Source organism: Sus scrofa, chromosome 11 (genome assembly GCF_054392235.1).
Source record: "Sus scrofa isolate SSC_HxYL_T2T_F1_AM1 chromosome 11, Sscrofa_HxYL_maternal_Yorkshire_Landrace_v2.0, whole genome shotgun sequence".
NCBI lineage: Eukaryota > Metazoa > Chordata > Mammalia > Artiodactyla > Suidae > Sus > Sus scrofa.
In genome coordinates, this window is record NC_139393.1 from 45,214,387 (window position 1) to 45,225,352 (window position 10,966).

Here is a 10,966-nt window from a genome sequence, read left to right on the forward strand (position 1 = left end):
ATAGCTTTGCAGTACATTTTGAAATCAGGAAGTGTGATATCTCCACTTTCATCTTTTTTTTTTTTTTTGTCTTTTTGCCATTTTTTGGGCCGCTCCCGTGGCACATGGAGGTTCCCAGGCTAGGGGTCGAATCAGAGCTGCAGCCACCAGCCTACACCAGAGCTACAGCAACGCAGGATCTGAGCCATGTCTGCAACCTACACCACAGCTCACGGCAACGCTGGATCATTAACCCACTGAACAAGGCCAGGGATTGAACCCACAACCTCATGGTTCTTAGTCGGATTCGTTAACCACTGTGCCATGACGGGAACTCCTCCACTTTCTTCTTACTTCTCATAATTCCTTTGGATATTCAAGAACTTCAGTGATCCTATGTGAATTTTAAGATTTGTCTATTTATGCAAATAAATTGGCATTTTGATAAGGATTGTATTGTATCTACTGGTAGCTTTGAGTAGTATAATTAATTTTTCCAATCAATCAAAGAACACATGATATGTTTTCATTTCCTTGTATTATATTCTATTCTTTCATAAATATCTTATAATTTTCAATGTAAAGATTTATCACACCCTTGGTTAAATAATTGCTAAATATTTTATTCTTTTTGATTCTATTGGGATGGGATTTATTTCTTTATTTTTCTCAGAATTTTTATTATTAGTGTATAGAAATGCAATTGAGTTTTTCATGTTGACATTGTATTATTTAGCTTCACTGGATTTGTTTTTTGGCTCTAACTGCTCTGTCTTTAAAATTTTTGTATATAAAATCATATCAGCTGCAAATAGAGAATTGATTTTTCTTTTCTTATTTTAATGTTTTTTATTTATTTTTCTTGCCTGATTGATCTGGCTAAGACTTCAAATACTATTGAATAAGTGGTAACTGAGCACACTTGTCTTGTTCCTGACTTTCAAGGAAAAGCTTTCAACCACTCATTATTAAGTATGGTGTTAGCTGTGGGCTTGTCATAATTGGCCTTGGTTCTGTCCCCAAATTAGTTGAACAGTTTTATCATTAAAATATGCTGTATTTTATCAAATGCTTTTTCTGTGTCTATTGAAGTGAGCATACAATTCTTGCATTTTGTTAATGTGGTGTATCACAGTGATTGATTTGCCCAGGTTAAACCATCCTGGCATTCTGAGGATAAATCCCTCTTCATCATAGTGTATATTTTAAATGTGCTATTGAATATATACATTCATCAGAAATATTGGTCTACGGTATTCTTTTCTTTTTGTGTCCTCATATGGCTTTACTATCAGGGCAGTGCTGGTCTCATTAAATGAATTTGAGTGTGCTCCTTTCTCTTTCATATTTTGGGAGACTTTGAGAAGAATGTTAATACTTTATTAAGTGATTTGTAGAACTCACCAGTGCAACCATCTGTTCCTGGCTTTTGCATTGTTGGCAGGTTTTCAATTACTAATTATTTTTCACTTGTTATTGATATGTTCAAATTTTCAAATTTTTCCTGATTCAGTCTTGGTAGGTTGTACATTTCTAGGATTTTTTTTTTTCATTTCCTTTAGTTTATCCACTTTGTTGGTCTATAATTTGTCCTGGTAATCTCTTATGATTATTTTCATTTCTATTGTATTGCTTGTAATCCCTCTTCTTTCACTTCTTGTTTTGTTTATTTGATACTTCTCCTTGTTTTCTAGCTAATATAGCTAAAGGTTTGTTAATTTGTGTATCTTTTCAAAAACCCAAGTTTTGTTTTGTGGATCTTTTCTATTTTCATTCTTTCCTGTTTCATATATTTCTTCTCTGATCTTTATTATTTCCTTCCCTTCACTAACTTTAGACCAAATTTGTTGTTTCCTAGCTTCTTGGGTTGTAAAGTTATTGCTTATTTGTAATCTTTCTTCTTTTTTAATGTAGGCATATTTTATTATAACCTTCCCTCTTAGAGAAGTTTTCACTGCCTCCCAAAAGATTTGGTATGTTTCACTTTCATTTGTTTCAAGGTATTTTTTCACTTTCCTTTTATCTGTTCAGTTGTGTTCCTTTTTTAATTAAAAAAAAAAAAAAGTATGTATTTGTGGAGTTCCCATCATGGCTCAGTGGTTAATGAATCCAACAAAGAACCATGAGGTTGCGGGTTCAATCCCTGGCCTCGCTCAGTGTGTTGAGGATCCGGCATTGCCGTGAGCTGTGGTTTAGTTCACAGATGCGGCTTGGATCCCACGTTGCTGTGGCTCTGGTGTAGGCTGGCAGCTACAGCTCAGATTAGACCTCTAGCCTGGGAACCTCCATGTGCCACGGCTGCAGCCCAAGAAAAAACAAAAAGACAAAAAATAAAAATAAAAAAATAAAAAGTATGTATTTGCGAAATTTTAAATGTACTTCCATATATTTGTCAATTTTTCAGCTTTCCTTCTGCTGCTGATTTCTAGTTTCATACTATTGTGTTCAGAAAAGATATTTGGTATAATTTCTTTTAAAAATTTGTTGAGAATGTTTTGTGGTCTGTCATATGATCTTAGAAAATATTCCATATGTTCTTAAGAAAAATACAAATTTTGATGCTTTTGGTTGTAATTTCCTGCATATGTCCGTTACATTCATTTGGTCTATTGTGTTTTTCAAATATACTCTTTTTTTTTTATTGATTCTCTCTCTAGTTGACCAATCTATTGTTGAAAATTGAGCAGTAATGTCTCCAATTTTTATATTGCTTTTGTTTATCCTTTCACTTCTGTTAGTATTTATGCTATATATTTAGATGCTTTCATGTGGGGTTGTGTATATTTACGATAGGTATCTTCCTGAAGAAGAGCTCCCTGGTCTGGCAGGGCTACTGGCTGTATTTCACAGTCAAGTGAGGCCACTAGCTGGGATTTTCCTTCTGATTAGGTGGGGTCACAGGTTCTGTTTCCTGGAAGAGTGATACAACTGGCTAGATTTTGCTATTTGTCATGTCTTCAGGTTGTGCTTTTCAAATTTTCCTGGTCGGATGGGACTAAGATCCCCTGTCAAAGGTTGCTGCTTTCTGGACCCTGATTAGGCATGTTCTCAGGCTAGACTTCATGGACCTAAGGGCCTTCAGATTGTGCTCTGTAGTCAGGTGGGATTTCAGTATTTCTTTGGAAGCTTAGTGGGGACAGTAGGCTGGGATTCCCAATCAGGGTGACCATTGGTTGTGCTCTGCTATTGAGTGATGTCACTGGCTGTGCTGTTGGGTGGAGCCTCCAGCTACTTTCCAGTTGTGTGAGGCTATATAGCCTGAGCTATGCAGTCAGGTGGCTTATTTTCCGGGATTTCTGCTTGTATGGGGCCACAGATTATACTCCATGATTGGATAGGATCACTGACCATACCGTCTGCCTGGGAGAGGCTGCAGGATATTTTTAGCAATCAGACAGAGCTGGGCTTTGCAATTTTTCAGGTCACTGTCCAGTCTTCCTTGTTATGAGGGGCTCGAGGCTATGCTCAATTGTTGACCAGGGCAGCTGACTTGGCTCTCTGCCTGGGAAGTCCAAAGAATATAGTCCACAGCTGTCAGGCAGCTGTGGCCATGCTCTTCAGAGGCCATAGCCTCGTAACTGGAGCTTATGCTAAGTTGTTGGGTGGAACTGTGAATTTGTTCCCTTGCCCATCCCTTGTCTAAAAGATGTGCTTCACAGTACTGAGAATCTATGGCCACACATCCTATAGGGATGAAACTGGATGGAGACTATGCTCAGCAATTGGGCTGAATTGAAGAAAGGGTTCCATGGAGGGTACAACCCATTGACTGAAGACCCAAAACATGCAGAGCTGCCAACCCAACTCCTTGGCCATACAGGGCCACTGACTGGAATCTGCAGATGGACAAAGCTGCTGGTTGAGATCCTTGCTTAGACACCACTGCAAGCAGGAATGTAGTCTGCAAATATCTGAGTACCAGTTGATGTAGGCCATGCCATTTAATTGCCTCTATCTGATACTCAGTGCTTAAGTTCTGCAGATTCTCCAGTGATTCCCCAGGAAATAGGACCCAAGTGAGCCTTCTGAAGAATCCTCCAATGCTGGGGAAGCTGAATACCCATTTTGGATTCTCTTTTTCCCAGAGAGAAGCCAGAGGCCCAGAGAGCCTCTCACTGGTGTGCTGTGCTGTCCTGGAAGAAGGACAACGTGGTTAAAATGTAATGATTCCTTGTAATGCAGTACTTGTAGGTCTTTCTTATGCAGAAGGGTGTTTCAGCCTCACCTGGGGGCTCTGGAATTTTCTCAGATAGTTGCTAGTTTTTCTTTTATGAGAAGGACTGAAGTCAGAGGTGATCTATATTACTATATTGATGATGTTACTCTCCTAATCCAGTCTTGTAAAATTGACCATAGTACAATTTGTTCACTTATCCATTGTTTTCACATTTGGTTATTTCTTTTTGTTTTTCTTTTTTTTTTTTTAATTTTATTGGAGTATAGTTGACTTACAATGTTGTATTAGTTTCAAGTGTACAGCAAAGTAAATCAGTTATGCATACACATACATCCATTATTTCCAATGTAGATTTTTAGAAACTGTTGTGTAAATTCCCTGTGCTATATAGTAGGTTCGTGTTAATTATCTATTTTATAGAGTAGTGTGTATGTGTTATTTTTTAAAGACAAATTTTGTTATTAAAAACCATGATATTATAGATAACTCTTGTGTATCTGCTCTGGTTCACATGTGCAAGATTTTCTCTCAGGTAAATATTGTGGAGTGAAATTTCTGGAATTTACTATATATGATAAGGCAATTTTCCATAATAACATCAAATTATTTTCTAAACTGATTATACCAATTTATATTTTAAGCAGCAATGTATAAGCATCCCCTCCATATACATTTTCTCTAACATATGCTATTTTGAAGCACTTTAATTTTTGACTGAAAGGATGAAAATGCAACCTAACCCTCCCAGAACCCAGGAAGTTAATAAAAAGCTCTAAATGCCCCCGAATTCCAGACCCTGCTGGCTGCCAGTAAATAGGTAGAAGGTCACACTTCCTATTGTTCCAGGGCCTGCTATCCTGGCCTAAGTAAGATAACAGGAAATGAGTTGACTAATCGCTTATCTGGATTCTGTAAAACTGACTGGCACCATAGAAGAATTGATTACACATTGACAGCCCTAGTGACCTATCTCAACTGCAATCTGTCACTCTGCCCAGGAGCCCACGCAGATGCGGACCTCCGGAGCTATTTTAAAATGATTGGTCCACGGAGCGCGGGCTCTCGATATTTTAAGATGATTGGTCCACGGAGCGCGGGCTCTCAATATTTTAAAATGATTGGTTTGTGACACACAGGCTTTGTTGTGAACCCCATAAAAGCTGTCCCGATTCCGCACTCGGGGCCGCAGTCCTCTACCCCTGCGTGGTGTACGACTGTGGGCCCCAGCGCGCTTGGAATAAAAATCCTCTTGCTGTTTGCATCAAGACCGCTTCTCGTGAGTGATTTGGGGTGTCGCCTCTTCCGAGCCCGGACGAGGGGGATTGTTCTTATACTGGCCTTTCATTTGGTGCGTTGGCCGGGAACTCCTGCGACCACCCCTTACACCCGAGAACCGACTTGGAGGTAAAGGGATCCCCTTTGGAACGTGTGTGTGTGTCGGCCGGCGTCTCTGTTCTGAGTGTCTGTTTTCGGTGATGCGCACTTTCGGTTTGCAGCTGTCCTCTCAGACCGTAAGGACTGGAGGACTGTGATCAGCAGACGTGCTAGGAGGATCACAGGCTGCCGCCCTGGGGGACGCCCTGGGAGGTGGGGAGAGCCAGGGACGCCTGGTGGTCTCCTACTGTCGGTCAGAGGACCGAGTTCTGTTGTTGAAGCGAAAGCTTCCCCCTCCGCGGCCGTCCGACTCTTTTGCCTGCTTGTGGAAGACGCGGACGGGTCGCGTGTGTCTGGATCTGTTGGTTTCTGTTTCGTGTGTCTTTGTCTTGTGTGTCCTTGTCTACAGTTTTAATATGGGACAGACAGTGACGACCCCCCTTAGTTTGACTCTCGACCATTGGACTGAAGTTAGATCCAGGGCTCATAATTTGTCAGTTCAGGTTAAGAAGGGACCTTGGCAGACTTCCGGTGCCTCTGAATGGCCAACATTCGATGTTGGATGGCCATCAGAGGGGACTTTTAATTCTGAAATTATCCTGGCTGTTAAAGCAATCATTTTTCAGACTGGACCCGGCTCTCATCCTGATCAGGAGCCCTATATCCTTACGTGGCAAGATTTGGCAGAAGATCCTCCGCCATGGGTTAAACCATGGCTAAATAAACCAAGAAAGCCAGGTCCCCGAATCCTGGCTCTTGGAGAGAAAAACAAACATTCGGCCGAAAAAGTCGAGCCCTCTCCTCGTATCTACCCCGAGATCGAGGAGCCGCCGACTTGGCCGGAACCCCAACCTGTTCCCCCACCCCCTTATCCAGCACAGGGTGCTGTGAGGGGACCCTCTGCCCCTCCTGGAGCTCCGGTGGTGGAGGGACCTGCTGCCGGGACTCGGAGCCGGAGAGGCGCCACCCCGGAGCGGGCAGACGAGATCGCGATATTACCGCTGCGCACCTATGGCCCTCCCATGCCGGGGGGCCAATTGCAGCCCCTCCAGTATTGGCCCTTTTCTTCTGCAGATCTCTATAATTGGAAAACTAACCATCCCCCTTTCTCAGAGGATCCCCAACGCCTCACGGGGTTGGTGGAGTCCCTTATGTTCTCTCACCAGCCTACTTGGGATGATTGTCAACAGCTGCTGCAGACACTCTTCACAACCGAGGAGAGAGAATTCTGTTAGAGGCTAGAAAAAATGTTCCTGGGGCCGACGGGCGACCCACGCAGTTGCAAAATGAGATTGACATGGGATTTCCCTTGACTCGCCCCGGTTGGGACTACAACACGGCTGAAGGTAGGGAGAGCTTGAAAATCTATCGCCAGGCTCTGGTGGCGGGTCTCCGGGGCGCCTCAAGACGGCCCACTAATTTGGCTAAGGTAAGAGAGGTGATGCAGGGACCGAACGAACCTCCCTCGGTATTTCTTGAGAGGCTCATGGAAGCCTTCAGGCGGTTCACCCCTTTTGATCCTACCTCGGAGGCCCAGAAAGCCTCAGTGGCCCTGGCCTTCATTGGGCAGTCGGCTCTGGATATCAGAAAGAAACTTCAGAGACTGGAAGGGTTACAGGAGGCTGAGTTACGTGATCTAGTGAGAGAGGCAGAGAAGGTGTATTACAGAAGGGAGACAGAAGAGGAGAAGGAACAGAGAAAAGAAAAGGAGAGAGAAGAAAGGGAGGAAAGACGTGATAGACGGCAAGAGAAGAATTTGACTAAGATCTTGGCCGCAGTGGTTGAAGGGAAGAGCAGCAGGGAGAGAGAGAGAGATTTTAGGAAAATTAGGTCAGGCCCTAGACAGTCAGGGAACCTGGGCAATAGGACCCCACTCGACAAGGACCAGTGTGCGTATTGTAAAGAAAAAGGACACTGGGCAAGGAACTGCCCCAAGAAGGGAAACAAAGGACCGAAGGTCCTAGCTCTAGAAGAAGATAAAGATTAGGGGAGACGGGGTTCGGACCCCCTCCCCGAGCCCAGGGTAACTTTGAAGGTGGAGGGGCAACCAGTTGAGTTCCTGGTTGATACCGGAGCGGAGCATTCAGTGCTGCTACAACCATTAGGAAAACTAAAAGAAAAAAAATCCTGGGTGATGGGTGCCACAGGGCAACGGCAGTATCCATGGACTACCCGAAGAACCGTTGACTTGGGAGTGGGACGGGTAACCCACTCGTTTCTGGTCATCCCTGAGTGCCCACTACCCCTTCTAGGTAGAGACTTACTGACCAAGATGGGAGCTCAAATTTCTTTTGAACAAGGAAGACCAGAAGTGTCTGTGAATAACAAACCCATCACTGTGTTGACCCTCCAATTAGATGATGAATATCGACTATATTCTCCCCAGGTAAAGCCTGATCAAGATATACAGTCCTGGTTGGAGCAGTTTCCCCAAGCCTGGACAGAAACCGCAGGGATGGGTTTGGCAAAGCAAGTTCCCCCACAGGTTATTCAGCTGAAGGCCAGTGCTACACCAGTATCAGTCAGACAGTACCCCTTGAGTAGAGAGGCTCGAGAAGGAATTTGGCCGCATGTTCAAAGATTAATCCAACAGGGCATCCTAGTTCCTGTCCAATCCCCTTGGAATACTCCCCTGCTACCGGTTAGGAAGCCTGGGACCAATGATTATCGACCAGTACAGGACTTGAGAGAGGTCAATAAAAGGGTGCAGGACATACACCCAACGGTCCCGAACCCTTATAACCTCTTGAGCGCCCTCCCGCCTGAACGGAACTGGTACACAGTATTGGACTTAAAAGATGCCTTCTTCTGCCTGAGATTACACCCCACTAGCCAACCACTTTTTGCCTTCGAATGGAGAGATCCAGGTACGGGAAGAACCGGGCAGCTCACCTGGACCCGACTGCCCCAAGGGTTCAAGAACTCCCCGACCATCTTTGACGAAGCCCTACACAGGGACCTGGCCAACTTCAGGATCCAATACCCTCAGGTGACCCTCCTCCAGTACGTGGATGACCTGCTTCTGGCGGGAGCCACCAAACAGGACTGCTTAGAAGGTACGAAGGCACTACTGCTGGAATTGTCTGACCTAGGCTACAGAGCCTCTGCTAAGAAGGCCCAGATTTGCAGGAGAGAGGTAACATACTTGGGGTACAGTTTGCGGGGCGGGCAGCGATGGCTGACGGAGGCACGGAAGAAAACTGTAGTCCAGATACCGGCCCCAACCACAGCCAAACAAGTGAGAGAGTTTTTGGGGACAGCTGGATTTTGCAGACTGTGGATCCCGGGGTTTGCGACCTTAGCAGCCCCACTCTACCCGCTAACCAAAGAAAAAGGGGAATTCTCCTGGGCTCCTGAGCACCAGAAGGCATTTGATGCTATCAAAAAGGCCCTGCTGAGCGCACCTGCTCTGGCCCTCCCTGACGTAACTAAACCCTTTACCCTTTATGTGGATGAGCGTAAGGGAGTAGCCCGAGGAGTTTTAACCCAAACCCTAGGACCATGGAGGAGACCTGTTGCCTACCTGTCAAAGAAGCTTGATCCTGTAGCCAGTGGTTGGCCCGTATGCCTGAAGGCTATCGCAGCTGTGGCCATACTGGTCAAGGACGCTGACAAATTGACTTTGGGACAGAATATAACTGTAATAGCCCCCCATGCATTGGAGAACATCGTTCGGCAGCCCCCAGACCGATGGATGACCAACGCCCGCATGACCCACTATCAAAGCCTGCTTCTCACAGAGAGGGTCACTTTCGCTCCACCAGCCGCTCTCAACCCTGCCACTCTTCTGCCTGAAGAGACTGATGAACCAGTGACTCATGATTGCCATCAACTATTGATTGAGGAGACTGGGGTCCGCAAGGACCTTACAGACATACCGCTGACTGGAGAAGTGCTAACCTGGTTCACTGACGGAAGCAGCTATGTGGTGGAAGGTAAGAGGATGGCTGGGGCGGCGGTGGTGGACGGGACCCGCACGATCTGGGCCAGCAGCCTGCCGGAAGGAACTTCAGCGCAAAAGGCTGAGCTCATGGCCCTCACGCAAGCTTTGCGGCTGGCCGAAGGGAAATCCATAAACATTTATACGGACAGCAGGTATGCCTTTGCGACTGCACACGTACACGGGGCCATCTATAAACAAAGGGGGTTGCTTACCTCAGCAGGGAGGGAAATAAAGAACAAAGAGGAAATTCTAAGCCTATTAGAAGCCTTACATTTGCCAAAAAGGCTAGCTATTATACACTGTCCTGGACATCAGAAAGCCAAAGATCTCATATCTAGAGGGAACCAGATGGCTGACCGGGTTGCCAAGCAGGCAGCCCAGGCTGTTAACCTTCTGCCTATAATACAAACGCCCAAAGCCCCAGAACCCAGACGACAGTACACCATAGAAGACTGGCAAGAGATAAAAAAGATAGACCAGTTCTCTGAGACTCCGGAGGGGACCTGCTATACCTCATATGGGAAGGAAATCCTGCCCCACAAAGAAGGGTTAGAATATGTCCAACAGATACATCGTCTCACCCACCTAGGAACTAAACACCTGCAGCAGTTGGTCAGAACATCCCCTTATCATGTTCTGAGGCTACCAGGAGTGGCTGACTCGGTGGTCAAACATTGTGTGCCCTGCCAGCTGGTTAATGCTAATCCTTCCAGAATACCTCCAGGAAAGAGACTAAGGGGAAGCCACCCAGGCGCTCACTGGGAAGTGGACTTCACTGAGGTAAAGCCGGCTAAATACGGAAACAAATATCTATTGGTTTTTGTAGACACCTTTTCAGGATGGGTAGAGGCTTATCCTACTAAGAAAGAGACTTCAACCGTGGTGGCTAAAAAAATACTGGAGGAAATTTTTCCGAGATTTGGAATACCTAAGGTAATCGGGTCAGACAATGGTCCAGCTTTTGTTGCCCAGGTAAGTCAGGGACTGGCCAAGATATTGGGGATTGATTGGAAACTGCATTGTGCATACAGACCCCAAAGCTCAGGACAGGTAGAGAGGATGAATAGAACCATTAAAGAGACCCTTACTAAATTGACCACGGAGACTGGCATTAATGATTGGATAGCTCTCCTGCCCTTTGTGCTCTTCAGGGTTAGGAACACCCCTGGACAGTTTGGGCTGACCCCCTATGAATTGCTCTACGGGGGACCCCCCCCCGTTGGTAGAAATTGCTTCTGTACATAGTGCTGATGTGCTGCTTTCCCAGCCTTTGTTCTCTAGGCTCAAGGCGCTCGAGTGGGTGAGGCAACGAGCGTGGAAGCAGCTCCGGGAGGCCTACTCAGGAGAAGGAGACTTGCAAGTTCCACATCGCTTCCAAGTGGGAGATTCAGTCTATGTTAGACGCCACCGTGCAGGAAACCTCGAGACTCGGTGGAAGGGCCCTTATCTCGTACTTTTGACCACACCAACGGCTGTGAAAGTCGAAGGAATCT

The 10,966-nt window shown here is 45.5% G+C and overlaps 2 protein-coding genes across 2 annotated transcripts; both read left to right on the plus strand.

Annotated features, from left to right (window-relative positions):
• Positions 1–5,631: 5,631 nt before the first annotated feature.
• Positions 5,632–7,517, plus strand: LOC146398615 (uncharacterized). The gene is given in 3 exon segments (XM_084982445.1): positions 5,632–5,644; positions 5,696–6,748; positions 6,751–7,517. Coding segments are annotated over 3 exon segments (1,833 nt in total).
• Positions 7,518–7,527: 10 nt separating this feature from the next.
• LOC106506534 (endogenous retrovirus group K member 25 Pol protein) lies at positions 7,528–10,734 on the plus strand. The gene has a single exon (XM_084982466.1). It carries the CDS (start codon positions 7,665–7,667, stop codon positions 10,716–10,718), a length of 3,054 nt encoding a protein of 1,017 aa, XP_084838592.1. The 5' UTR covers positions 7,528–7,664; the 3' UTR covers positions 10,719–10,734.
• Positions 10,735–10,966: the final 232 nt, after the last annotated feature.

Bases quoted from the DNA above. Each gene is read 5' to 3' on its own strand.
- LOC106506534 (XM_084982466.1), top strand. From the start codon at position 7,665: ATGGGTGCCACAGGGCAACGGCAGTATCCATGGACTACCCGAAGAACC.